At 38.6% G+C, this 24,786-nt stretch overlaps 1 protein-coding gene across 2 annotated transcripts in view; it reads right to left on the bottom strand.

Annotated features, from left to right (window-relative positions):
• Nucleotides 1-310: 310 nt before the first annotated feature.
• Nucleotides 311-24,786, bottom strand: part of mamo (zinc finger protein 628-like) — a 120,538-nt gene continuing 96,062 nt past the window's right edge. For both annotated transcript variants that reach the window (XM_033339643.2, XM_076621085.1), the window contains one exon: nt 311-24,423. In XM_033339643.2, coding sequence (XP_033195534.1) covers nt 23,377-24,423 — 1,047 coding nt within the window. In that variant the 3' untranslated portion in view covers nt 311-23,376. The remainder of the gene's footprint in view (nt 24,424-24,786) is intronic.

A 24,786-nucleotide genomic window follows, 5' to 3' on the forward strand; every position in this document is an offset into this window, starting at 1 on the left:
GAATTCATTTCAATGGATTTATAAATACAATGTATTTTTTAGATTTTATATTATCTTCCGTTTCCCCTAATCTATTGTAATATTTTTAAAGAAAGATCTTGAAATTTAATTTATAATTTCATTATATTCAACATAATTTATACAAAGAGTCTACCTGTTTTGTAATACTTAACGATCTTTCTTCTTTTTTTATTTGCTTCATCAACGCTGAAAAAATAAAATTATACAGATCTTTAACGAATTTATTTATCGAAACCAATACCTACCTTACATATATATATATAGTATATTCCTTTATTTTCTATTTTCTCCAATTAAAACAGGAAAAGATGAAAAAGAATTCCAAAGGAACTCTTGTTTTACCTATAAAGGATATGTAGAAAAAAATCAAATACCAGCAATTGTTGAGATTGGACAGAATGTATTTATTTATCTTTGAAGTACGTAGAGTAAAGTAGATCAATGCAATGTTATGAGTAGTGTATCGAGTAGTAATTGTCATACGAGTTGCTAGGAACGAGTATGTATACCCACAACACCGAGGAGCTCAGCCGCTCAATTTTTTTTTTTTTTTGCACGACACTGATATACATTAAACGTTACAAGATAGCAATAACGATTATCACCGTTGTTTATCGTTATCATTGACGTTACCATAGTACCTTAGCCACAACTTTATTACATGACTTACATCTTTGGCATCGTGGATACCAGGATTCAACAACAATACACGCGTTCACGCACACACGTACACACACGCACGCACACACACGTACACGCACCAAATCTCAAATTCAATATCGTTTCTCGCGGCTTTTTTTTTTTTTTTTAAAGTAACGCGAAACGCGGCATGCTGCTTACAATTAGTAAACTTAGGCTTCCTCGCATACCAGTCTCACCGACTGGAAATAAGTATAGTGTCGACTTGTTTCCTTCGTGACGATTCTCTTCTTTCTTTTTATTTCGTTTCCTTTTATCGTTTTTAAGAGATATTCGTTCCTTTATTAGCGATTCTTCGAGTTTACTTTGCTCGGATGTTCAATTCGTTGAAAAGTATTGCTCTTTCGACATTTGAATACGAAGAAATAAAGATAGATTCCAGTAGTAAAATGTATGGAGTCTGACACATTTTAATCAGACGTTTGATGTTTCTTTCATTTCGATTTGGATTTCGGTAATTAAGATACTTGAAATTTATATACTATTTGTGTAATAATAATTGAATTAATAATTTGTTAAGGGAAGTAGTGTACGATTTTATTAATTATTGTATAACAAATCGTAAGTTTACGTAGGATATTGTAAAGAAAAAAAGACTAGAAATTTAATTGCGTTTCTTAAACTAACGAAACTATTAATTTTATAGATTGCTAACAAAACTCCGAGTCTTAACAAATCTCAAAATTGTACGAATGGAAGAGAACATCTTAGTGTTTTTAACGACACAAAGCTCCAACTCCATACTTTTCACGATACTAATTACACGTTACTTCAATACGATCCTTTAACTGCGACAATTCAAAATTACTTAAAATAACTTCATTAAGGAGCAAAATAAAATCGTCGGATCACAAAGTACAGGGATTTTTCTTTTTTCTTTTCTTCGCGGAAGAAAATCGTCACGATTTAAAAGAACTCAAGCGATCCCCCGTCCATCTTTCGTCCGACGCTCTGTCTAATCGACATTTTGTTTCCCTCGCGCCGGTGGCACGCCGGCCCATCGTCATCGTCCATTTAATCGAGGATGCCGCGGACTTGGCTATCACAAATCTGGCACGAACGAGCCTTACAAAAAATACAATACACGCCCGCGACGTTTTGTTTCTTTTTTTTCACATTTTTTCTATTTTTTTTTTTTAGTTTTTTTTTTGTTTTATCACAGACCAGCGCGCCGCCCGACATTAGCATTCGTTTGCTAATTACGCGTCGCTACCGCTTTTGTTTCGCCTCGCATCATCCATCTACGAAAGCTCAGGGCTAGGAGAGGGGCTAAGGAGGGGAGAAGGGTCCGATCTATCAATTAGTCTTTAGCGGCCATCGATTCGTCGATCGTCGTTTCTGCTACACGACGTTTGCCCCGATAAATAAATCATTTTTCATAGAATCTCTCCTTTACCTTTTTCTTTCATGTTTTTGTCCGCTTGTATTTTCTTTTCGTAGTTTACCGAATGAAAGATCGAACTATAATTATGGCGAAGGTAATAAATAAATGGGAAGAGAATAGATATAATTTGTAGAAAATTAGACTCTTCTCTTGTTATATGTTGTTTTAAGAGATTGGTTGCCAGTAGCGGAAACTACGATTGGTCAGACTTCTGTCATGCTATGGCGTCTGTCTATTCTGGCAATATTCTACTCGAGCGTATAAATGTTGCGATCTGCGGTGTACTTTTTATTGATTTTCAAGCTAAAATAATAATAATAGGAAACTATGTGCGTTTATATACACGAGTTGCATCAGATTCGGGCTATAAAACACGAACAATATATCGATAAAATTAATTTATAAATTTCCAATATTTGCCAATCAAATTTCCTTTAAAACGCTTTCATATCACAAAACATATAAATATAAAAAAATTTTAATAATTTTAATCTTTCTTCTATAAAAAAATGTTCCATAGTAACAAGTACCTATACTTTACAGCCGTGTAATTGCAAAATAAATTATGTAAAGCAAAAATAACACACGAGAAAAATAATGGAAAAACGAATTGTACGAACTCGAAGGATATTGCCAATTACGAAGACCAATCTAGAAAGAGAAAAAACGAGACATGAAATTATAATCACGCAGTAAACGAACGATCGGAAGGAATGGCGGCCGTATCGGAAGTAGCATCAGGAGTAAAGGTGCAAAGATGTGCGGGATCTACGCATACAGCGGCCGCCTGCTAGGTTCTCTCTCGTTTCTTCTTCCCTAAAAATTCTCGTGTGTGCCCTCGTGTTTGTCTCTCTCACGCTTTCTCTCACCCTCTCTCTCCCTCTCGCTCTCAACGATAACAATTGAATATGAATTAGAAAAATAACATTATATCGTAGACAACAATTGGTTACAATGTATATAATAATGTACCAGTAATAGTGTATTATTATTAGTTCTTTTTTTTTCTCCCCCTTTACACAGTATTTTTTATCCCCCGTTATTTTTTTTCACCGCTTTTTTTCTCTTCTTCCTTCTAAAGCGTGCCATTGACGTGGGGCGCCGTGACTGGCGGTTCATGGTAACGCTAGAATTAAATTTTACACGCCGCTTCGTAGTCGTCGTACCGTCAGCTTGGTCGGTCGATCGATCGCCGATCCGTGATGATCGACGATCTCGCGGTCGATGGGATCGGATTCAGATGAGACTCGCAGCTTTGTACCACACACACAACGGCTATTTATACATACATACGTAATATATCGAACGCGGTTACCGTGAATGGGCTGACGGCATCCTGTTGCCAGTTTTGACGTCTAGCAAGAAATGGCGCGAAGAAAAACACGCGCGATATTCTTTCATTTTGTTTTTAATAGCTACTCGACATTTTTGTTAACAAGTTGGAAAAGAAGAAAACATAAATTCGTTGATAAAGAGTCGCGTATTGCGAGCAAGTTTGAATATGTAGATGCTGTTATAGAAATATTTTAACTCTTGAGGGATGCTGACATAATATGTATATTAGCGCTAAAATTTTAGGCAGGATTATAATAAATTATAATATGAATATTAAACGTATATCTTTAATTTTTGTTTAATCCAAGCAACGTTTTTAAAAGATAGAAAAAACACGACAGGCATGTACTTTTAGCGAACGTTATTTTACTCAGAAATATTTTCCAATATTATTTCTGGCTTGGTACTGATAAATGAAAAATAATTATTCTGGAAGAGATCAGAAATGTGTTACTAGAAACAGAATTGATCTTACGATTATCATTGTTCTCTGGCATTTCTACGTGTCTCGTTTAAGTACGTTTTACAAGCTTGAATTTAGAAAACCAACTCAATTTGATAAGTTAACTAGTCTCAAAGTATCAAATTAGATCCAATCTAGGCAAAAATCGAGTAATATTTACAAAATTCAACAAAAATTTTTAAGTCAAGACTTAATCTCGAGTTTATCGCGCATCGATTTTCCTGTATGTAACTTGCGCGTATAAAGGCAATTTAGCCAACTATGCGCGTGCATGATATAAATTTAAGTAAGAAATAATTTCATTAAAAACTTGTAATCGAGTCACGGTTAAATTAAAATAGAAGAAAGGACATGGCTGCAGTTCGTTCAGCCCGTTCCGGCTAGTTCCCTAATTAATTAATTAATCGATTAACCAAGAAGCGAGCGTGGCACGTATCTCGAAGACAGCGCCCAGCGTCATTGGAAAAATTCGTGGACAGATTTCGAGACGGCCTGCGATATCATCACCACTGTTTCCTCTCTTATCGCCTCTTTTTATTTTCTTCCCACGCGTTTCTCTCTTCTCCCCTTTGTTTCTCTTTTTTTCGAAGTTTTCTTCTTGTCTTTTTTTTTCTTTTTTTTACTTATAAGCCTCTCGCTTGTACGTTACGTAGAGAAAGAAACGTCGTTCGTTCGCTCGACATGTGTACAATCAATCAATTAAGCTAACACGTAACTATTTACGGTAAAACCTATTCACGGCTTGTACGACAGACACGTATTTATAATATATATATAATATATATATAATATAATGTTTATATATATATTACAGTTAGATTGCTCATTGTCAATTCATCGGTTTATCACATTTAGTACAAGTTGAAAAATATCTCTAACATCCACGTGGAGGGGCGGTATGACCACGTGCGCCACGTCGCGCGTTTCCAATTTCTAATTCCTCCTGGTATTCACCCGTGGCGCACGTGCCGCCCCCCTCAATTCGTCAAATTACGCTAATTATTACAAGTTACAATCATTAATATCTAACAGTAGGTACGACAAACAATTACGACAGTACGGCCACGAAATGTGTGTATGTGTTGTGTGTGTATTCATCCCATCTTCGTCTTCTTCCATTCTTTCGTTTTTCATTTTTAATTTTTTCTTTCTCGATCGCGCCGTATTACTCAAACATCCTCGCGAACCGGCTAAGTGTGATTGCAAAATCGACTTTCGTTAAAGCTTCGACACAGAAGGGTGAAGGCGGGGGTGGGTTTCATCGACGGGTCGGTAGAGGGTTGCCTCGGATTTAAGGGGCAGAGACGAGTGTAAATTTCGGCGGGGCTACTCGAACGAATCTCACCGAGAACGGCGAAACGATTCTTCTTTCGTCCCCCTTGTCGAGTTTCATCTCTTTTCAATTTCTCGTTTTCTCATGGATCCTCGTACTCTTTACGCTTCCACGCACCTCTGTTTCTCTTTTCTCCTTTCTACTTGGCGGCAGGATTAGTAACGGGACGATCTCTATTTCAGCAAAATTACACGACGAAGCGGCGGACATTCGTGCCATGGATTTACAAACAGTTCCAGCAGCGGGAAGAACGTTCGCTTTTCGAGGACGAAACAGCGATAGCCGTAATCGTTCGTTATTGCTAGGGTAACGAGAAGTCGAGAGAAGATTAGGAAAAAGGTTTAGTGATACAACTACGATTAATTTTGCCGAAATAGCGTGGGAACCGTGGCGTGCACGCGCGCCGCACCGCTTCCGCTTCCGCTTCAGCTTCCGTCGTTGTCAGAAGATCGGGATCTTCTTTACATCTTTACATCTATATTTCGATTTACGAAGCTTTTCCACGGCCTCGACAAATTTTGTATATATTTCTGGCGGAACAGTCGAGGATTATCACGCCTTTGGTGCAGGCGCGCGCGCGCGCGCACGCCTCGTCGGAACGTGGATGTGTTACGTTTTGCAACCACGCCGTGCGAACGGGTTCCAAGGTATCTTTTTTATACGTTACTCCATTCTCTCTCTCTTTTTTTTTTTACTTTTTTTTTAGCGTTTCTTGAATCTCACTTTATTCTCGTAGACATCGTACGTACTATTACACAGACGAAGCTAAACGCTGAAATCGTTCGCAGGGTTTTTTTTTTATCCTTGTCATATTTATATTTATATCTATTATATTTATATATTTTTATATGTACTATTTAATTATTTTTTTTTTCGCTTAAATCTCTTTAGAATAGACACCGAAAAGACATCGAGAGACTCGAAGGAAGGTTTGAAATAGGAGATTAAAGTTTCCGTTTCCGGCTATTACGTTCGAAAATTGTCTGGCTACGTTAACGAGTCGAGCTAGCTACTACTTCTGCTGTTCTCTATACACGAATTACACGCGCGCGCGCGCGTGTGTGTGTGAATGTGTGTGGATGTTTGTACCGGGAGAGAGAGTGCGTGTGTGTTTTCGTTTTGTGTGTGTGTGTGTGTGTGTACGCGCGTATGTGCGATACTCCGTGTGTGCGATCTGTCGTTGTATCTGTGTCGTGTATGTGTGCTTCGTTTTAAACCTACGAGTAGTCGTTCCGTACGGACGGACCGACGGACACCGAGGATTGAGCAAACTGTTATTGCACGGAACGCATAAACTCGAAACACTCCCCAATTGTTTCTGCCTCTTTCTTTTCCCTATGAACCTGCACGGTTCGCTGTGCTTCCGCGAGGAACTGGTCCTCGTCACGAACGATCCGATTTTCGCAAACCCGATCGAAACGCTAGCTTTCGGGTCAGAAGATTTTCACGATTTTGACTTTCGTAGAAAGACGATGATACTTTGAAGGATGGCTTTTGAAATTTTATTTTAAAGCGTTTTTATAAATTGAATCACGTGCCAGATTTTGTTTGCACGTAATCGATAACTGAGAATAGATTCGTAAATTAATATTAGTAATTTTATGTCGTTACTCGAGTTTGAGTAATTTTTTAACGTAAAATTTTGAATGAAAAATTGACGAAAATATCAATGCGTTTCGATGTAACAGAGCGTAGTGCGAAGAATTTTATAGTTTCCCTTCTTACGATTTTCTTTACTATTTTCGTACAAACAAACTTGAAACGCATTCTGCTTGTCGAATTCGTTTTATGTATGGAACACGATTCATTATTAAAGGAGAAAAATGATACAAAAAAAAGATTGAATAAATTTCGGAAGATTCGGAAATGTGAAACGGGTGACGCCTCTTTGAAAAACTTACTTAAAAATTACAGGTGAAATTAATATTTACAATCAACTATTTTCTTGCTTTCCGTTCTACTTCGTAGAATTCTAAAATCTCTGGAATGGTTAAATTTGCATTAAATGGATTTCCGAGTTATTTCCGAGCAACGTTTAAAAGAACCGTCGTCTTCCTGGTAGCGAGACCCGAATAAGAAACCGATATATAATTAAATAATTCAGAGGAACAGTGGTATTTTCGTCGCGAGGATCGGTTCGTCGCGGTTTTAATCACTTGCGTGGTCTCTATCGATTAAACATTAACGCCGAGAGACCTTCTTACAACATCCTACCTAAATACACTTAGCATATATCCTCGGAACATAGATAAACCAGTTAAAAACATTGTATATGTTCCTATCTACCTATACACAATATATAGATATAATGTTTGTATATCATAACCATATTAATAATATTAATTACATATATATATATACGATTGGAGTAAATAATTATTAATTAATCCTTATGCGTATATCACATCTGATCGTTCAGTCAGTATAGGAAGACCCTCGCCTCGTCACCAACACACACAAACCCGCTTTCAAGCATTCTTCCTCTAACCTTCGTCTAATCTCAAAATTACACGACGATCGATTCGAAATCTCGAATCATCGAGGCTCGTCGCGTATTTTATATCGTTTCTTCGTCTAACCCTTCTCTATCGTTTGCATCGATATCATTCTTCGCTTCACGTTCGCTTCTTTAGCCTTTCCCTTTCTCTCTACCTATCTCCCTTTTTTTTTTTTTCGTTATTTTTCTCACTCTCTTCCGATTCGTTTAAATTAACCCGATAGTACGGCTACTATCTAAACAGACATTTAATTTTTTTATTTTGTTGTTGCTTGGTAAAAACCTGAAATCGCCATCGAATATCAATATAATACACTTAGTATGTACTTATAGTATAAATATAGGAACATTCATTAAATATATTTTCATATATATATATAATATTATCATCGTCATATATATATTTATATATATATTAGAATTTGTATATATATATATTTATATATATATATATTACTTGGTGTTGTATAGGTAGCTATAATTTTTAAACGTGGTTTAAAATGCCCAATCCATTCCATAACGCCTGGCCATGGGTGCTGCTTTGTTCTGGGATAATGTACGGAATTAACGTTACTCTTCGTTCGGGTAAATCGGGTTGTTTCAGTTCGAATGCGATTAAGTTCGAACGTGATCATCCATCGGTCCGCCGCGAATTGCCTGGAATTTCGAATTCTTCCGCATCCGAATTAATACGCGTGATCGAAGCTTGCATTCTGTTAACGTTGTTTCGAGGTCCAGACGAGGTGGCCGACTTTATACGCTTCGGTAACATGTGTATTTCCACGATTGAAAATAACAAAGATAGCCGCTTATTATAAACTGTACCATAAGTCGTTTAACAAGAAGTAAAAATTCTTTCTTACAAGTCCGAAGGTTTATCCATGACATTTAAAGTTCGACGAGTTGTTTAGAACGAGGAATAAAAATTTTCTTCTATAAGTTCGAGGATTTATCTACTTACACGATTCTTTAATGTGTATTTCTATATTCTAATCGTATCGTAAATTTACTGTACAGTAACGATGTCGTGTTAAAGATCGAAATCAAACGTACAGTTATATACATATCTATTCAGTTTCGAGTTTCTCTAAAGTTATGCTCTAAAAGTTTTTAATAATAAATAGTAATTTATTGGAAGAGAATCACGATCGTAAGAAGTAAGAACTATGTGCGCATGCAACGTCGCATAGTACGGTGTACTGACAGCAGGCTGTGTGTACACGAAAAGCCAATAATGCATCATCAATGGTGTGCATCGCAGCGAACATGTTAATTATCGACACCGCTACTTAATGCGAAACAAACATTAACGTGTTCGCTCGCTTTGCAGCTCGCCAGAATACGGTAATGTACGACAGTGAACGGTATTAAGCCTTCCTGAATAAACAAACACTTAAATTCGTAATATCATCAAAGTCATCGAAAAATTCAACCGCGAAAACAATTTTATACGCGGCAAAGGTTCCCCTAAAACAGAGAGAACATTTAGCTCAAATTCGAATAGGTGCGTCAATATTATTTGAACCTCCTGCTAAATTTCAATGATGAAACAAGTACAAACATAAATATAGCGAAATGAGTTTCTATATAAATACAGTCTCTTGCGCCATCGAATGACATAAAAAATTCGATTAGTACAATTAATTGTATAAAACCTATAAATATATAGATTTTCGTCATTAATTCAACGCTACCTTGCATACTTCGGTCAAAGTCGAATGTGTGTATCAATATTACCTCAGCCTCGTGTTAAATATCAATAATGAAACAAATAGAGTTGTAAATACAGCGAGGGGAGTGCAAATATTTGTGTATTTGAATAAAAAATTAAATCAATAGAGCTTGTTCCAAAAACGAAAATGAGTAACTTTTAATCGTCGATTCACTCTGTATACCCTGACCGTACTCAAATATTGTTACCGTATCCAAATATCTACAAACAGTATTTCTATACAGAAATACCAACACGAAACGAAATCAAATACTCGAGATATTCGAAATTTCGACCTCGTAACAACGTACTTAGACAAGATATCTAAGAATCGCGCGAAGGCTTTCGACTCGCGGTTCCCGTGTTCCTTCACCAACACCGATTTCCTCCCTCGCGCATTGTTCTCGTATAGGCCATGAAATAGACGGATCGCTTGGCGTAAATATATCCGTAAATATAAATATCACTCGTAGGTAAACTATAAAAAAATATCACGCGGATATATTCGTTAGTGGACGTATGACGGAAAAACCAGCTTCGCCCCACCCCATTGGGCTCGGGAACCGTGCCGAGGCCATACGCGCGCTCGCGCGCCCCTGGAAAACCCAGGTTTGCTCCATTCCGTTTTGCTCGCGATCCCTTTGTGCCGGGACACACAATCGCGTTGAATATATTATGCCGTGCACATTTCGGAGGTACGTTTTACCGACTTCGATTGAAAGACGGTTGGCTATCACGCGAACTAACGTGATGCGGAGTCACACGCTCGGTCTATCGCGCTCTTTCCCTCTTTCCACTTGGCCTGCGTTTCGTACTCCGCTTGGTCTGCCCTCCTCTTCCCCTCTTTGTTCTCTATTACCTTATTCTCTCTGTCTCTGTCTCTCTTCCTCCTCGTTCTCTCTTTATGCACACTGACGCAGAGTTGCACATGAACGCGCACCGCGTCACGATTAATTGATTCCTGGAATCCCAGTCGTAAGTTCGGGGCGAACTTAAAACGAGGATCCGATGCATTATTTCGCGATATCGATGCGACCTCGCTCGACCAACCCTGCTTCGGCGAAAGGAAGATCGCGAGGTTCGTGGACTTTTAAGGTTTCTCGTGGCGGTGGCTCGATAAAGAGTGGAGTATAGAGTAAATTTGGAAATTGGCGAAGAGTAAAGATAGCTGGCTTTTCGTCTTACTTTTGGAATCGAAGTTTGGTAGCAGTCGCATTATCGCATTGTTATTTTTTAACGTCAAGGTCGTTCGGCGAAAGGAAGGTCGCGAGGATCGTGGACTTTTCGTGTTTCTCGTGGTAATCGTCGATGGTCGTGCTTTGGTGGAAAGCGAAGGCGTTGGAGAATGTTAAAAAGTAAACTTGGAAGTTGTAGTTGCAAAATAGAAATAGGTGGTTTTTCGTCTTCTTGTTGCAACCGAAGTTTGGTAGAAGTCGCACTACTGCGACTATTTCTTCGTATCGAAGCAACTTCTGCCTTAGCAGAAGGCAGATGGTAAAGGATCGCGAGTATTTGCGGTATTTGTCGTGCTAACAACGTGTATTGGTAGTTTGATGGGAAGTTAACAGAGAATAAAGATAGGTGGTCTATGGTTTTCTTTCTGTGATTGCAGTTCGGCAGAGGCCGCTGAGGATCGTGAGGTAAATAGGAAGAAAGACCGGCTTACTCGCGACGACGAATAGAATTCGACGCTAGAGGTGGAGCGACAGAAAGTTTAAACGAAGGAAGTTTAAATTATTTAGAATGGTGGGTGTTACGCGCTAACTTTCGAGTTTTAGTTCGTCGTAGTGAAAGGAAAAGCTCGGCTTAATCGTGTTTTTCTAACGTTAAGTAGCATCTCAAGCTTCAACAAAATACCAACCAATTGTTATTTACTATATTACAATTGAAACATTAAAATTGTTTATAATAAGACGAAGATTAAAATATAAAAATTCGAGAACAGCGGCAGAGTAAATCGTAAACGTTGGAATCCCTATTTCGTTACGGTAGAGGACGGTAATAACTGAAAGACCAAGAAAAAGGATCCCCTTTTGTACGAAGGATACAAGGATAATGACGATTCGTTGAAGAGAATTGTGAGAAGTCTGAAGATTCCCTTGAGAAAACTTTATCCATACGCGTCTATTTTAAAATAATTCTAACGATATTATGTAACGTTTGATCGAAGGAAAAATGAGATCAAATGGAATTAGGTAACCTAAATTTCACCTAGACGATGGATATTCATGAGCCTCTTTTGGCATGGGAAACTCGAACTACGAGACATTCGGTTGGATGTAACACTGTCAATGGAAAGATTGATGGCATTTCACAACGGGGCGTGTCGAGTGTCTGTTTTTGCTTCTATTCGTGGAAATTTTTGGCTCGACGCGGTGTCAATACTTCGTGATCATTTTTTCAAGAACAGAATGCAGCTGCCTTTATTTTCTTTGTTACAAATCGGTGCATCGCACGTATTCGATCGAATCGGATTGTTCCGAATCAGAGGCATCGTCGATAGGTATGAATATCGCAAAATGATATTATTACTATGAAAATATCCAGAAACAAACTGTATCAATTTAAAAGTTAAAATTTCAAGATCAGAAATAATTATTACATCAAAATCGCCGATATTGTTAAAGTAAATAAATCATTTCAACATTACATTTTGTTCGTAAAGACTATAAAAATGAAATTTATTTCAACTATACGTTTTTCCTAAATCTGATGGTTCTACCAAATAGTGATTTTACGATACCAATCTCAATTCAAGTTCCGAATAATCGCTTAAGATATTGGCTGAACAGTTACTGTTCTATTTTTCGAACAATCGTATTTTGAGATTAAAAACGCGTGGGCGTTTCATTTCCGTAGAACAGAAGCAAGAATGCTGTAAACTTACGAAAATTGAAAGCTTCCTATTTTAGAGAGAAATGTCTTGTATTTTCTCTAAACTCCCCTTTCTCCCCTTTTTATCTGTCTCGTATTAACATTCTTTTTATTAACCATCAAATGACATAAAAGTCAGAAGATTAACGAAACTTGACTTATCATATTCTTCCCATATAATCTCGAATTAAAAATAGAAAATCTGTTGGATTTAAGACAACGACATTTTTAGCGATTTTCTTCTTACACTATATTATTCCTTCGTATTTCTTTCCTTAAAATTTCACTAGTTACAAGATTTATGCTCTAGTCGTCGATAGTTTTATATAGTAGCGTTAAATTTCCCATAAATGCAGAAACATATCCTCGGTTCAATTATTACCAATATTTTCCCTATAAGGCCATGGAAAACAGAAAAAGTAGACTTTCGAAAGTGTAAATCGACGATTCCCGTAGAATTATTACACTGCACAGAAAGAATACACGAAATTTCAAGTGTAACGGTGTAAAACCGGAAGTTCTCACGTCTGTGAAAAACGTGACAACGCATGGCTCATCCTCTTCTCCGTGACATCTGTTTTTCTCGTTCCTCTTTTGCCGGACACACGGTCCCGCGGGAATGTTTTTTTCCGCGGGATATGAAGATTTTACCGCGCCGTCACAGAAGAGTTATCGGAAGAATCTTTGTGGGTTTTTGTTTTCTAGGTCGGGTAGAGAGACCGGCGAAAAAATCGCTCTCGTAATTTGGACGGGCTGCGAAACCTCGACTAGAGCACCATTGACGATTTTAACTTTGTGATTTGGCAAATTGGAAGAGTGCGAGGCGACTTTCGCCCTTTGATTTTCTCCCGGTCAAAGGACTAGTTTTCGCTATCGATTCACTCGATAGGAACACAACTGTGATCGAGTTTCATCCACAGTGGCTCGTGAAAGTATGCCAACATTTATAGAAACCTGTTAGAAATATATTGTGTGTGTTGTACGTAATACATTGAAATTATATTGGCGCTATAAAGAGATTCCAGCATTGCGATTATATCGGTTAATTTAGAAACAAATCTGGAAATGTAAATAAAAGTTACAAGATACACATTTGATACAAGTATGTACAGAGATGATAAAAATATTTGAATGGTCAATTATTCGTTATATTAAATAAGCCTCGATATTCGGTGGAATTCTTTTTAATTTTTATTATACGCTTAAGATATTTATCTATGCTGCATGCTAATTATTTTACCAAATATATGTTTGACGTAAATGTTTCGTAATACCTACATTTTTCAAGTTGGTTTCAAATTTTATCAATATAAACGTGACTGTTGTGTCTCGCTGCAGAGCTAATGAAATTTCAAAAAGTTTTACATAATACATACAATAGGATATAGAAGTTTCCTATGATAAATGGTCAAACGCTTTCGTGAGCTGTATCTTTCCTTCTCCATTCCACTTAAATATTACGAATAGACTCGAATGAGTATAATTAAATTTTATTAACCGAGGTTGAAAAGATAGTAAGTAGTTTGACTTCACGCGGCTTCTGGTTATAAATCAACACATTGTGTAAATGAGAGACGAATTGTATAATCAAATTTTGTAGACTATTGACAGCTATGTTCGTTTCAACGTTAAAATACGTTTCGTGTTATCTTTTTGTAAAATTCGTAAACTTACTGGAGAATTATCAATTCGAAATTTCTGCAAGGTAACAAATGATTTATCTTTTTAGCCAATTATAATTTCCCTTCTAAATTATATGACATACAGTATACTTTAAAATATGTTTTGCAAAGAGAGAAGTAATTACGAGCTGTGGCATATCTTCTCATATATTCTGCTGCTCTTGCTTCTGAAACGTGTAAACTTTAACATCTGACCTGTTTGATAACCTCACTATATCGCTTCCATCAATTGTATATCTACAAAGCATGCGATGTCCTGTCTCATCAAAGCATTTACTTTACTTCATATATTTGACCATATTTGAAAGAAGCATTAAATAATCACACATGATATTTATATTTACATAAATCCCATTAAAATATATGAAAAGTAAAGTAAAGAAGTTAGTTTTTAAATAAATAAGTGCGTAGAATTTGTATTAAAAATTCCTGGAAATACGCATTATTCGAAAAATATATAACTCCGATACACAATGTGTTATTTGTTATATAACATGCGATCTTGCATCTATCGTGCAAGGATACAAAAATGACACGCGTGTTTTTAAACGAAAAATTGCTTTCACAATTGGTGAATTAAATTCTTGTAAAAATTCTCGTACGACCCCTTTGTTCTTGTACTATTTCATATCATCTATCATGTTATCACAGTAAATCAAACGTTTACTTAGTACCTTGATAATAAAAGCTAGCTAAAATTCGAGTCGATATTTCGATATCACATATGTAATAGTAATCGTTATAAAATATTATCACTGTTGCATATGTCGTTATTACAGATCGTGCTTGTATAAAATATATATATCGTTCGTTGTCAATCAATATCAAATTATAATAGTTACGCAACTATCAAATTAGTCGAATTGATCACGTGAAATGTATTTCGGAATTGTAATATATTTAAACAGTCGATATTTAAAATAGGTCCGATTATCACACGTTGATTGTTAAAATATATTCGTGAAAAAAATTTTCTCGAAATTAATAATGTAAAGTATTTGTTACTCTAAGACCAATCCGTATGCTAGAATAGATAGAGCAATTCAGTTAGCGAAATTAATAAGAGAAAATGAACATGACTAATGTAAAGATAAAGACATAGATCTCTTCTGCATTCGTTGATAAGTTTTCTGAACACGCTATCTAATGCATAATGGTGTTCATGTTAAGCTTTTAACTAAGATGATAAATGCAATTTCTTATCATTTTACGTATGCATGATCGAATAGCATAATCGCTATTCGTTTAATATCTAACGTTCCATTTCATTGCAATATTTGGCACCGTTGTAATACCAAGTTTGTCAGAAATTCGTATCGAGCAATTTTGAATATAAATCAGAAGACTGCGGATTTTTATGCAAGTTCGTATTTTTATAAATACGCTTAACTTAAATCGAATAGAACTTGGAGCGTCATATTTTGACAATTTTTTTATATTATTTGCATTCCGTGCATCTTCACACTTTCGTCTTTAAATCTCCCCATAAATGCATAACAATCCGCACATTGTAAATTTAACAATAAATCCGATAATAATTATCCAATAAAAATGCTCCTATTCGTTTCATAATGTTGCATCTCGACAAAGATGAAACACGCGATCAGGGTGTTCGTTTTATCGGACAATTTTCGAGCTGTTTCCTTAGCACGTTTCATTTATTCTCCGTTAATATTACTATATATATTTCCATACCAAATTCTAGCTGTCTAAATATTTGCACGAGTATCTGTTGAAAATATTTGCTAATATAACACCGTTTTGTGTTTCGATTTTTGTAATCATAACTCTAACACATTCATTCCCACACCGTTTAAACGGACGGATGGAAATAAAGGAGGTGACGAAGATAAAATAATGCTACCAGATATGAAACTCATTTTTCAAGCTATACAGACTAAACTGATCTAAATATTCGTTAGTCATTCCAGACTGAACGACACTAGTACGCTAAATAAATATTTCTTTTATCATTTAAAGGTATCGATATCACAGTTTAAAGAATATACCTATAGATAGCTTTCGTTGCACAAGTAATTTTTAAAAATCACTCGTTTCTCTTCCTAATATCGTTACAATCATCGTTCGATATTCGAATCGAAGATCTACGGAATCTATCGAAATTCAAGAAAATACTTTCTTATTCAAGATACCGGTATCACAGATTAAACAATATCGTTTTCATCACAAACGGTGTAGCTTAAGAAGTAAACGAAGGAACTGGCGTTAAAATGATCACGAATTCTCGAAATATTTGAAGAATACACGAACTTCGATCTCAGTGAAATCTTATCGATACACACTGATAGCCGACACAGTGTTCAAATTAAATATCCTAAAATTATCCTCAAACTCTGTTACGGTAATAACCTACGACCAATGATTTGACTTAAGATCAGACCAGAGTTAAATAGTTCACCGTGAACTCTATTACACGATCACCTAATCTATCAAATATTCTGCAAACTCGCAAATTCATAAACCCTTCGAATCTATTAAAAATATGTTAAAAAAAGGAAGGTAATCGGATGACGTAAGGATCGCGATCGCGAATTGCAAGGGGTAGTTTCTCCCGTACAGAGAACGATCCTCGAAGCACGGTCGGTCGTACCACGGCGGAGCAGGAAACGTCAAGCACAGTCGGTCTTTCAGTGACAGAACGATTTGCAGCTTCCCTCGGCCGTCCATAACGCAGTAAATCTGGCGTGCAGTGGAAATGGAGCGGCAGCGGGCGGACGTGGCTGCCTGTATAAAAGCTAACAGAGGCATCAGGCGTCATGGAACTATTTTCCTTAATCCTTGGATCGTTAATCACGCGCGAGAGACGGACACGATACGCGGTCCTGTCGACCGTCGCGTTTTTTTTTTCTTTTTTGTTCTTTTCGAGAGACCGCACGAGATGGACAAACCAGCGTAAATTAAAAGTCTCGCCGTGTTTGTATCTTCCATATTCGCGCCTCTTCATTCTCCTTCTTCTTCGTTCGTTTTATTTTTCTTTTTTTCTTAGTTTATCATTTTCCTCCGCTATTTTTTCTTTTAGCTTCATTTTAATTTCCTCTATTTTTCCCTTTCCTCCCTACGCGCGCAAATGTTCTTATTTTTCTTCGTTTCCTTTAATTCTGTTTATTTGTTTGCTTGTTTGAAACTCGTTGACATTCGTTGGACATGTTCTCTATTCGCTTATATCCGCTTCTTTCGTTTAGTTTCTCTTCCTTGATAGTTTCTCCCTTTCGGTTCACTTTTTCAAGTCAACCTAATATGTTCGCCTTCCTTCGTTCATTCGTCCATCGTGGGACGATGATTATTCGCTTCGCGTTGTAAAACTTACACCTTTAATCGACTCGACTATATATATATATAACATAATATACGTAATTTATCGACTAAACCGAGTCATCGCGGCGCCGGACCAGTCCGCTCGCAGGGAAATGCGAGGCTCGAAATTTCTTTCTTTTTTTCTCCATTATTTCTATTATAGATCGACTCTGTTCCTCGTCTAACACACGAGCCTCTTTCGTGTAATAGGTAAGTATTCGTTATTATAGTCTTTTTCTTTGGCACCTTCTTCCCGCGAGCGGTCATTTTGTCTTCGTCGTTCCTGGCTGCCGGGCCACGATCATTCTATTCTCTTAGATAGCACCTTCGTTATTCGACTTCGTTTCACGAATGCGCGATACACACAGCAGCAAGTACGTCGTAAATTACTAGCTAAATGACTAAACGTTAATTCTGACGGAATTTGGGCAAACTGACCTCGCAAGAATCGAGCCTGGTTTACTTCTCCTCCATTTCTCTTTCTTAATGTCGTTCTTCGTACATCGTGGTCGGACTCGCGAGACTTTCTTCGGTTAACCGATGCCGCATTCTTTTCCCATTTTCGCGGGTGCAAAGACGAGCGACGTAATCGCGTGTCCCCGGAAATTACAGAAGCGAAGTGCGCCGCGACGTGGGATCCATACGGGTGAAAGATCGACTTGAACTTGGTACGAAACCGCGGTCGATCTGGGGATTTTGCTCTTTGCGTTCGACTTGGCGAAATTCGAATAATCGACAGAGAAACTATCGGTTAAAGTTTCTTGGTTTCTTCGTTCAAATAATTCGTTAATTCGGGTAACACGTAGCGATGAAGAAATTCGATATCGAAAATGAATATTCATACTACTACGATTTCATTACTTCTGAATTACAAAGTTATTCTTTACGACGTTATACTTTCTTTATCTATCTGCGTGTAGAATTACATTTTTATATGCTGTAAAGTCAGAAGCATTTTCGTAAGATGATCTTTGTAAAGAGTCAAGGATATTAATATTTTCTTAATTATTTACAGAGAAAAAAGCGTCTAAGCGTTAAGAGTTGGTAAATATTCGAAAATACGCGGTGTAAACTATACGTACGTTGTAAGTCAGAAATAATTGTTGCATCAATATGTAATACCTGCGACTAACGAAAAATTACAAAGTAAAAACTCTATTAAATTCGCTAGGATGGAACGCAAAGAGCTATCGGTCTCCCAGCATTTCCGCTCTCGGTTTCAGGTTTGAGCAACGATCACGAAATCACAGCGTTCGCTAAAACGAGGCAAGTTGTGTACAAGAATAAAATATAGAAGAACCTTCTGTTTACGCATCTTTCACAGCTATATCATATCCCACGTTCTCCCGGGGACAAGTAACAGTCGCAGTATCCCGTGTCGTTAAAAACAGCTCAAATCGCCCACGACCGAACCAAGAATTTCTCTCGTCGTTCCTATATCACGCAGCTACTTCAAAGCAGATCTCGATCACCAGGACGGCGAAAGATCGACGCAAGCTATGCGATAACTTTCACGAAAAGTAAACGAGACATTGGCACTGGGACGGCACGTTTGCAACAACGATCGCTGTAGATCTCATTACTTATCCTTAATTTAATGTCTATTTTAGAAGACGGAATAACGCGCCGAATAATTTACCATCCGTCCAAGTGATCGATCTTCGTTCCCACCGGTGGACGCGTCCATCGTCGACGTTTCTATCCACGGATCCATCTCTCTCTCTCTCTCTCTTTCTCTCCCTCTCTCGTTGTCTCAATCCCTCTCCATCTCACTCTCTCTCTCTCTCTGCAGCCTGTTCACCAGGCGAGTAGTTATCGTAGCCTTGTGAATAGTTAAGACGCGACGAGAGGTTCAAATTCGATCGCAAAATCCCGGTCAGGGAACCGGACGGAAGTTGTTGGTCGATCTCGCGATCGACAGCGATCCAGCGTCCGATGGGAGATGAGCGAACGCTATACGAACGACTAACAAGTGTAAATGTATTTTCGGCGAACCTCGAGGATTCGAGTAACGTTGTTTGTATATGTATGTATGTAAATACATATATATATATGCATATATGTAAACACGCACATACATATATATACATACGTTGTATGCTCGGAATCCTCGGAATTACGGAAACGAGTGGAACGACGATGTGAACTCGCTTGCGAGACCAGGTCCCAAGAGAATGAGCCGGCACTCTCGTTTCTGCGCTCGCGCATATGTGCATTCTGGACGATCTATCGTTTCATCGATGTGTATTTGTATGTATATGCATGTGTATGTATATATATGCGTACACGTATCAGGGACATACATATATATATACACGTAAACAGCAAAATGGACACAATTGGCTAAGAAGAGGTTTTTGAAAGAACCGTGGAGACCGTGTGATAATACACGGTGTCCTGGTCGGTTTTCTTTTTCTACTTGCGTGACGGCTAGAACGGAAAACACACGCTTTATTGCTAGATCGCTAGGTTTAAAAAGGATACACGGCTGGCTTTCCAAGGCACCGGCAACGCTTCCGAGAAGGGCCTGGCATGATTCGCGCCTATCCTTCGCATCCATGCTAACGTTGAACGCGTCGCTGCGTCCTTTGGACCTGAAGTCTATCGTTTCTTTCAATTGTATGCAACGTCTTTTGACCACCGGCGACAAGAGTTACGATCGATTGATCGTAGAAGTTACATAGATACCGTAGCGCAGAGCTAGAAAAATGACTAGCGGGATAGCACTGGTGCAAAGGAAGCAAGTATTGCTCTCTGTCGCTCATCGTTACGCGTTCTTACGCTGTCTTATTTGCATATGTGACACGTTCGGTCCATCACATCCCTATTCTTTTTGCTATCTTTTCATCTCTGTATTATAGGTACATGCAATAGTTCAATAGATCGATTGATTATAGAGAATGGTATTCTTTGGAATATTTCGAATCATCGCGTTGATCGTTTCAACGTAATTTATCGTTTAAACAATTGTCGTTTTAATTTATGTCGTTCCTCTTCGTATTCTGTAAAATGTTTTAAATCTTTGAGCATCGAACGTTCGATGTTGTTAGATCGAAAGGTGGCAGTTTCAATGTAATTACTTTTTACATGGTCATTTGTTAAATTTAGTATTTCGTTGAGTTGGACTCATTGATTATATTCTTTGAAATGTCTGACTGTCAGGTTGAGGAGCGAAAGTTCTTATGCGATTACTTTTTAAACGATTACTTTTTTAATTTGGTATCTCGTAATGATACTTAAGTTAAGCTAATCTCGCGCAATAGAATACGTCGTTTGGTTAATGAAACAAGTTCGAGGACAAATTAAGAAAATAATTATAGCGTAAATTGAATTATTTTTCTCGTAATTAATCGACTGCCAAATATCACGGTATTTGTTTAACCACTCTCGTTACTCCTTCCACGTGTGACGCGTCTTTATTATTTGTTTTAAGGATAGAAAACATAAAGACGCAAGCAGACGCTATTTCAGGTGAAATTGTGAAGGAGGAAACTACTCGTGATATTCGCAGTCTAGGCTGTAGACCAGAGTGGCTAATTAATTTCAGAGGAAGAATAGCAAACATGATTGTTTCTCGTGAGATGCTGCTGCGAGAATCCTCCACTTGTAACGAATAATCTCGAGCTACACGTATAACACGGATTATGTTTCTAGCGCAGCTTTTGTTAATTAATTCTTGAAATTCAATATTTCGCGATACTTGCAGTCAAACAATTAAGTAGTTTGTCTAATCCCTATTAAACTACCACCTAAAATTCTATAAACCGTGTCTTTTGTATCCATCATTGCATATTTCTAAATAAGAAATTTACGTTTGTTTCATTTATCTGATTATTTTCTCGCCACGATTGATCATTTTTTATTCAAATAATAGAATCTCAGATCGAAACAAAAGGATCAAATCGAGAGGAGTTCAATTAATCCTCGTATATGTTCCTTCACAGGTTTTCTTGGAATTCAGGGAATTTTCGAACAATAGAGAAACACGATCGAGTCGGAAATAATGCAAAAGACACGGTAAGATCGATCGAAGACTAGCTAAAATGTTGCTTGGATGAAGATAAATATCAATCCGGTCCAAAGATACCACTCTTCTGCATCATTATACCAGCAATTCCGCTGTTTCTTTAGATTAATGGAATAAAAAGAACGAAACTGTAAGGATGCGAGTAAAGCAAGTTACCCTTAACTAGTTACAGTGAAATAGAAGCATGTTAACTCTTTACCGAAGTTCTAGGCTGGATAAAAAATGTAAACCTTCGCTTGTAAGTTATAATTGAGTCGCTCGGAAGCCACAACGATCAACCTCATAAATTAGAAGGTGAGAAATACGATGATGTTACAAATATTATTTCTTCAAATTTATGTTTGTTTTACTCTCTTGATAGATAATACTTACAGACGCGTGTCTTGTTTCTTTAAGAAATTGGATATTTATCGTACATTCGGGTAATACGATTGAGAAATTTAGAAAAAGAGCATCCGTCTTCCGGGATACGCAACTATAAAATTCGAACTGATCAACAATTTTCAACATATTTAAGTCACATATTACTTGAGAGTGAAATCATGACAATATTTATAACATACAAAGTATTATTAGGATCTGACAGTACTAGTTAAGGGTTAAATCGACTTAAAAAATCCAATTGCACCTAATGATTCAAACGTTAACTCGTAAATATAAGGAAAATCTTGCATCGTATTCGTTTTTTTTTTAACTATTCTACGATAAAGTTCCATAAAAAAAATTTGATCAAAAGGGTCGCATTTTTCATATTAAATTGTCACGGAATCGGGGCCAATATATCAATCATAAACGTTATACTAGACGTTACATATTTTTCCACTAGATTTCCATTCAGGAGATACTTCCCGTCCAACCAGGAGTCGCGACGTGTCCTCGACTGCGTGGCATACGGAAGAATGATCGTTATCGCGTGCACTGTATAAAAATCGCATCGATTACGCTGACAGCTATTACGTAAACGAGTAGATCGCTCGTCGGTGGTGCACGAAGACGAAGAAGACAACAAAAACGAGCCGTCGTCGTCGACGTCCGTCGCGTTCTTTGGTTTCGAATCCTTTATCACAAATTAGTCTCACTAACGTTAAGTAGAAATCTTCGACCTTCTTCCACTTTCGTTTTTCTTCGTTCACTTCGTTCTTCTATTCTCTTACACGTTCGTGATAAGATTACAATCACGCGTGTACAGCCATCGTCGTCGACGATTTCTTCATTTCCACTCTTCTTCTGTAATTGACTCGTCTCGATGGGCAAAAATGGCTGGATGGATACGTGGTTCTCCTCTTCTTATCGCGCTCTAGACGTTTCTCGAATCTTCCTTTTCTTCGATTACGCACCAGAGAGAGGAAAGAACTCGTGAAAAAAAATCGCAAGTTGAACGAGCCTCGAAAAATGGATCCGAAGACGCGAAGTTTGCGAAGCGTAGTTTAACGTTATCTTAAAAATATGCCGATCTCCCGCATCCTCCGAAGTTTCACGCCAGAATTTCTCTCGTTCGACTCTGAGAAGAGCGGACATCTCGCGTGGACGAACCTTCGAAAACTACCTTTGCGTACGTTGACGTTCTCTCACCTGTCTGCTCGCCCCTTGTTACGATCTTTTACTCGATGATCGGGCGAATTCTACATGAATGAAGCTTCGTTATTTTTCTTACGTCGTTGTCTCGTTTCTTCGAGTATCTCTGACACGGAAAGGGTGTTCCGCGGGATGTAACAAACGCGTTCAACGATACACAATACGCAAGCATCGCGGTTAAAATAATTCGTTTTTCTACGATCGTTGTATACAAGTGATTCGCTGTCGGTCCCTGAAGCGGTGCGCGTAAAGCAAGAATCGCCACGATTAGCTACTACCTAAAGAAAAACTTGCAACATCGAAATATCTTTGTGGCGATTGCGTACTTCGAGGAGTCGATTCGCTCACAATCGAAATTCATCCACTTAGAACAACCCTTCTCGCTATCGCAGAATCCCTAAACACCCGAGCTAGAAGACGCCGCAGCGAGTGACAAGAACGTCCGTACAATCCACGCAGTTTAGCGTTGGTGTATATGGGTGGTGAGATGCTTGGACAAATAATCCGCCCTGGCGAAACATTTGCCGCACATTTCGCAGTGATACGGCCTCTCTCCGGTATGGATACGAAGATGCCTAGTAAGGTCGCTTTTTCCGCCGAACGCGCGTCCGCAGAAGAGACAGACGAACGGTCGTTCGCCGGTGTGCTTACGTACGTGGAGTTTCAGGTTCTCCTTCGAACGGACGCACTTACCGCAAAAGGGGCAGGCGAAGCGACGTTCGCGCCTGTCAACCTCGTGACTGCTGCGAGCCAGGCTGATCACAGGATCCGTGTGTTCGGAACGATCGTCGTCCACAGCGTTGTCATCCGTGTCGCCAACCTCGCTGGTACCACCGGCTGATCTGCTGTTTCCTGTAGGAGCCTCGGTCATTTGAACCTCGACAGCCTCGCCGGGATTCTCCTGCACGCTGGCTGTCTCAGAGATGCTCTCTTCGCGAGCATTTTCATTGAAGGTTCCCCGCGTCTCTTCCTCACCTGGATTGGTAGTGGTGTCGCTCCCTGTCTCCACCTGCGATGGTTCCCCGGTGCTGGACACCTGGTCGCTTCTCTCTGCAGCCGCGGACACCGTCATCGCGCTGCTCTGAGGCTCCGGAGCTCGTTGCAATCGTTCCAACGCGTGGTTCAGTCGGTGCTTCTTGAAGGACTTTAGGTACCTAAACTGCATGCCGCAGACGTCGCAGGTGAAAAGCTTATCGGCCGGTAGGCGGGCCCGATGGTTTTGCTCCCGGTGTTTCACGTAAGCGGATCGGTAACGGTAGCGTTGGCCGCATTGCTCGCAGGTGAATGGTTTGTCGTCGCTAGCCTGGCCGGCGTGCTGAAGCAACGCGTGCCGTTCCAGCAACCAGGCGGAAGGAAACGTAGCCAGACAGACGCCGCAGCGACGCGCCAACCCCGCCAGACCGGCGAAACCGCCGTGACCTAGCAGGGAACCGCTTCCGCCGCCGCCACTCGTGCGTTCCACCAGGGCACCCCAACCTCCTGCATCCAAACCGAGGGCCAGCGACACCTGAAATGATCGTGGTCTGTTAGATGGAATTCGGCTAGGGTTGATTCGTGTATATAGCGATGTGGATGTGAGATGTTTTTCTTAGGATTGCTGGATCAAAGGACGAAGGTAGATTTTAGGAGTTGAATGACGAAGCGTTTTTATGGACTGTGGATAGCAGAAGTTCGTTAAGACGATAGTTTGTAGAAACGATGAGTCGATTTTCAATTGATATCGTTCCTGTTCTATGAACGATCTATGAGATCTTGGATTTAAGCTATTCGATTTTATTTAATTTTATACTACTTTGTATATATTCTATATTTTACGCGACAAAGAACACCGGTAGTCTTTATGATCTAAGATATAGGATAGAAATAAAAA

The sequence above is a fragment of the Bombus vancouverensis genome, chromosome 8, assembly GCF_051014615.1.
Source record: "Bombus vancouverensis nearcticus chromosome 8, iyBomVanc1_principal, whole genome shotgun sequence".
NCBI classification, from domain to species: Eukaryota; Metazoa; Arthropoda; class Insecta; order Hymenoptera; family Apidae; genus Bombus; species Bombus vancouverensis.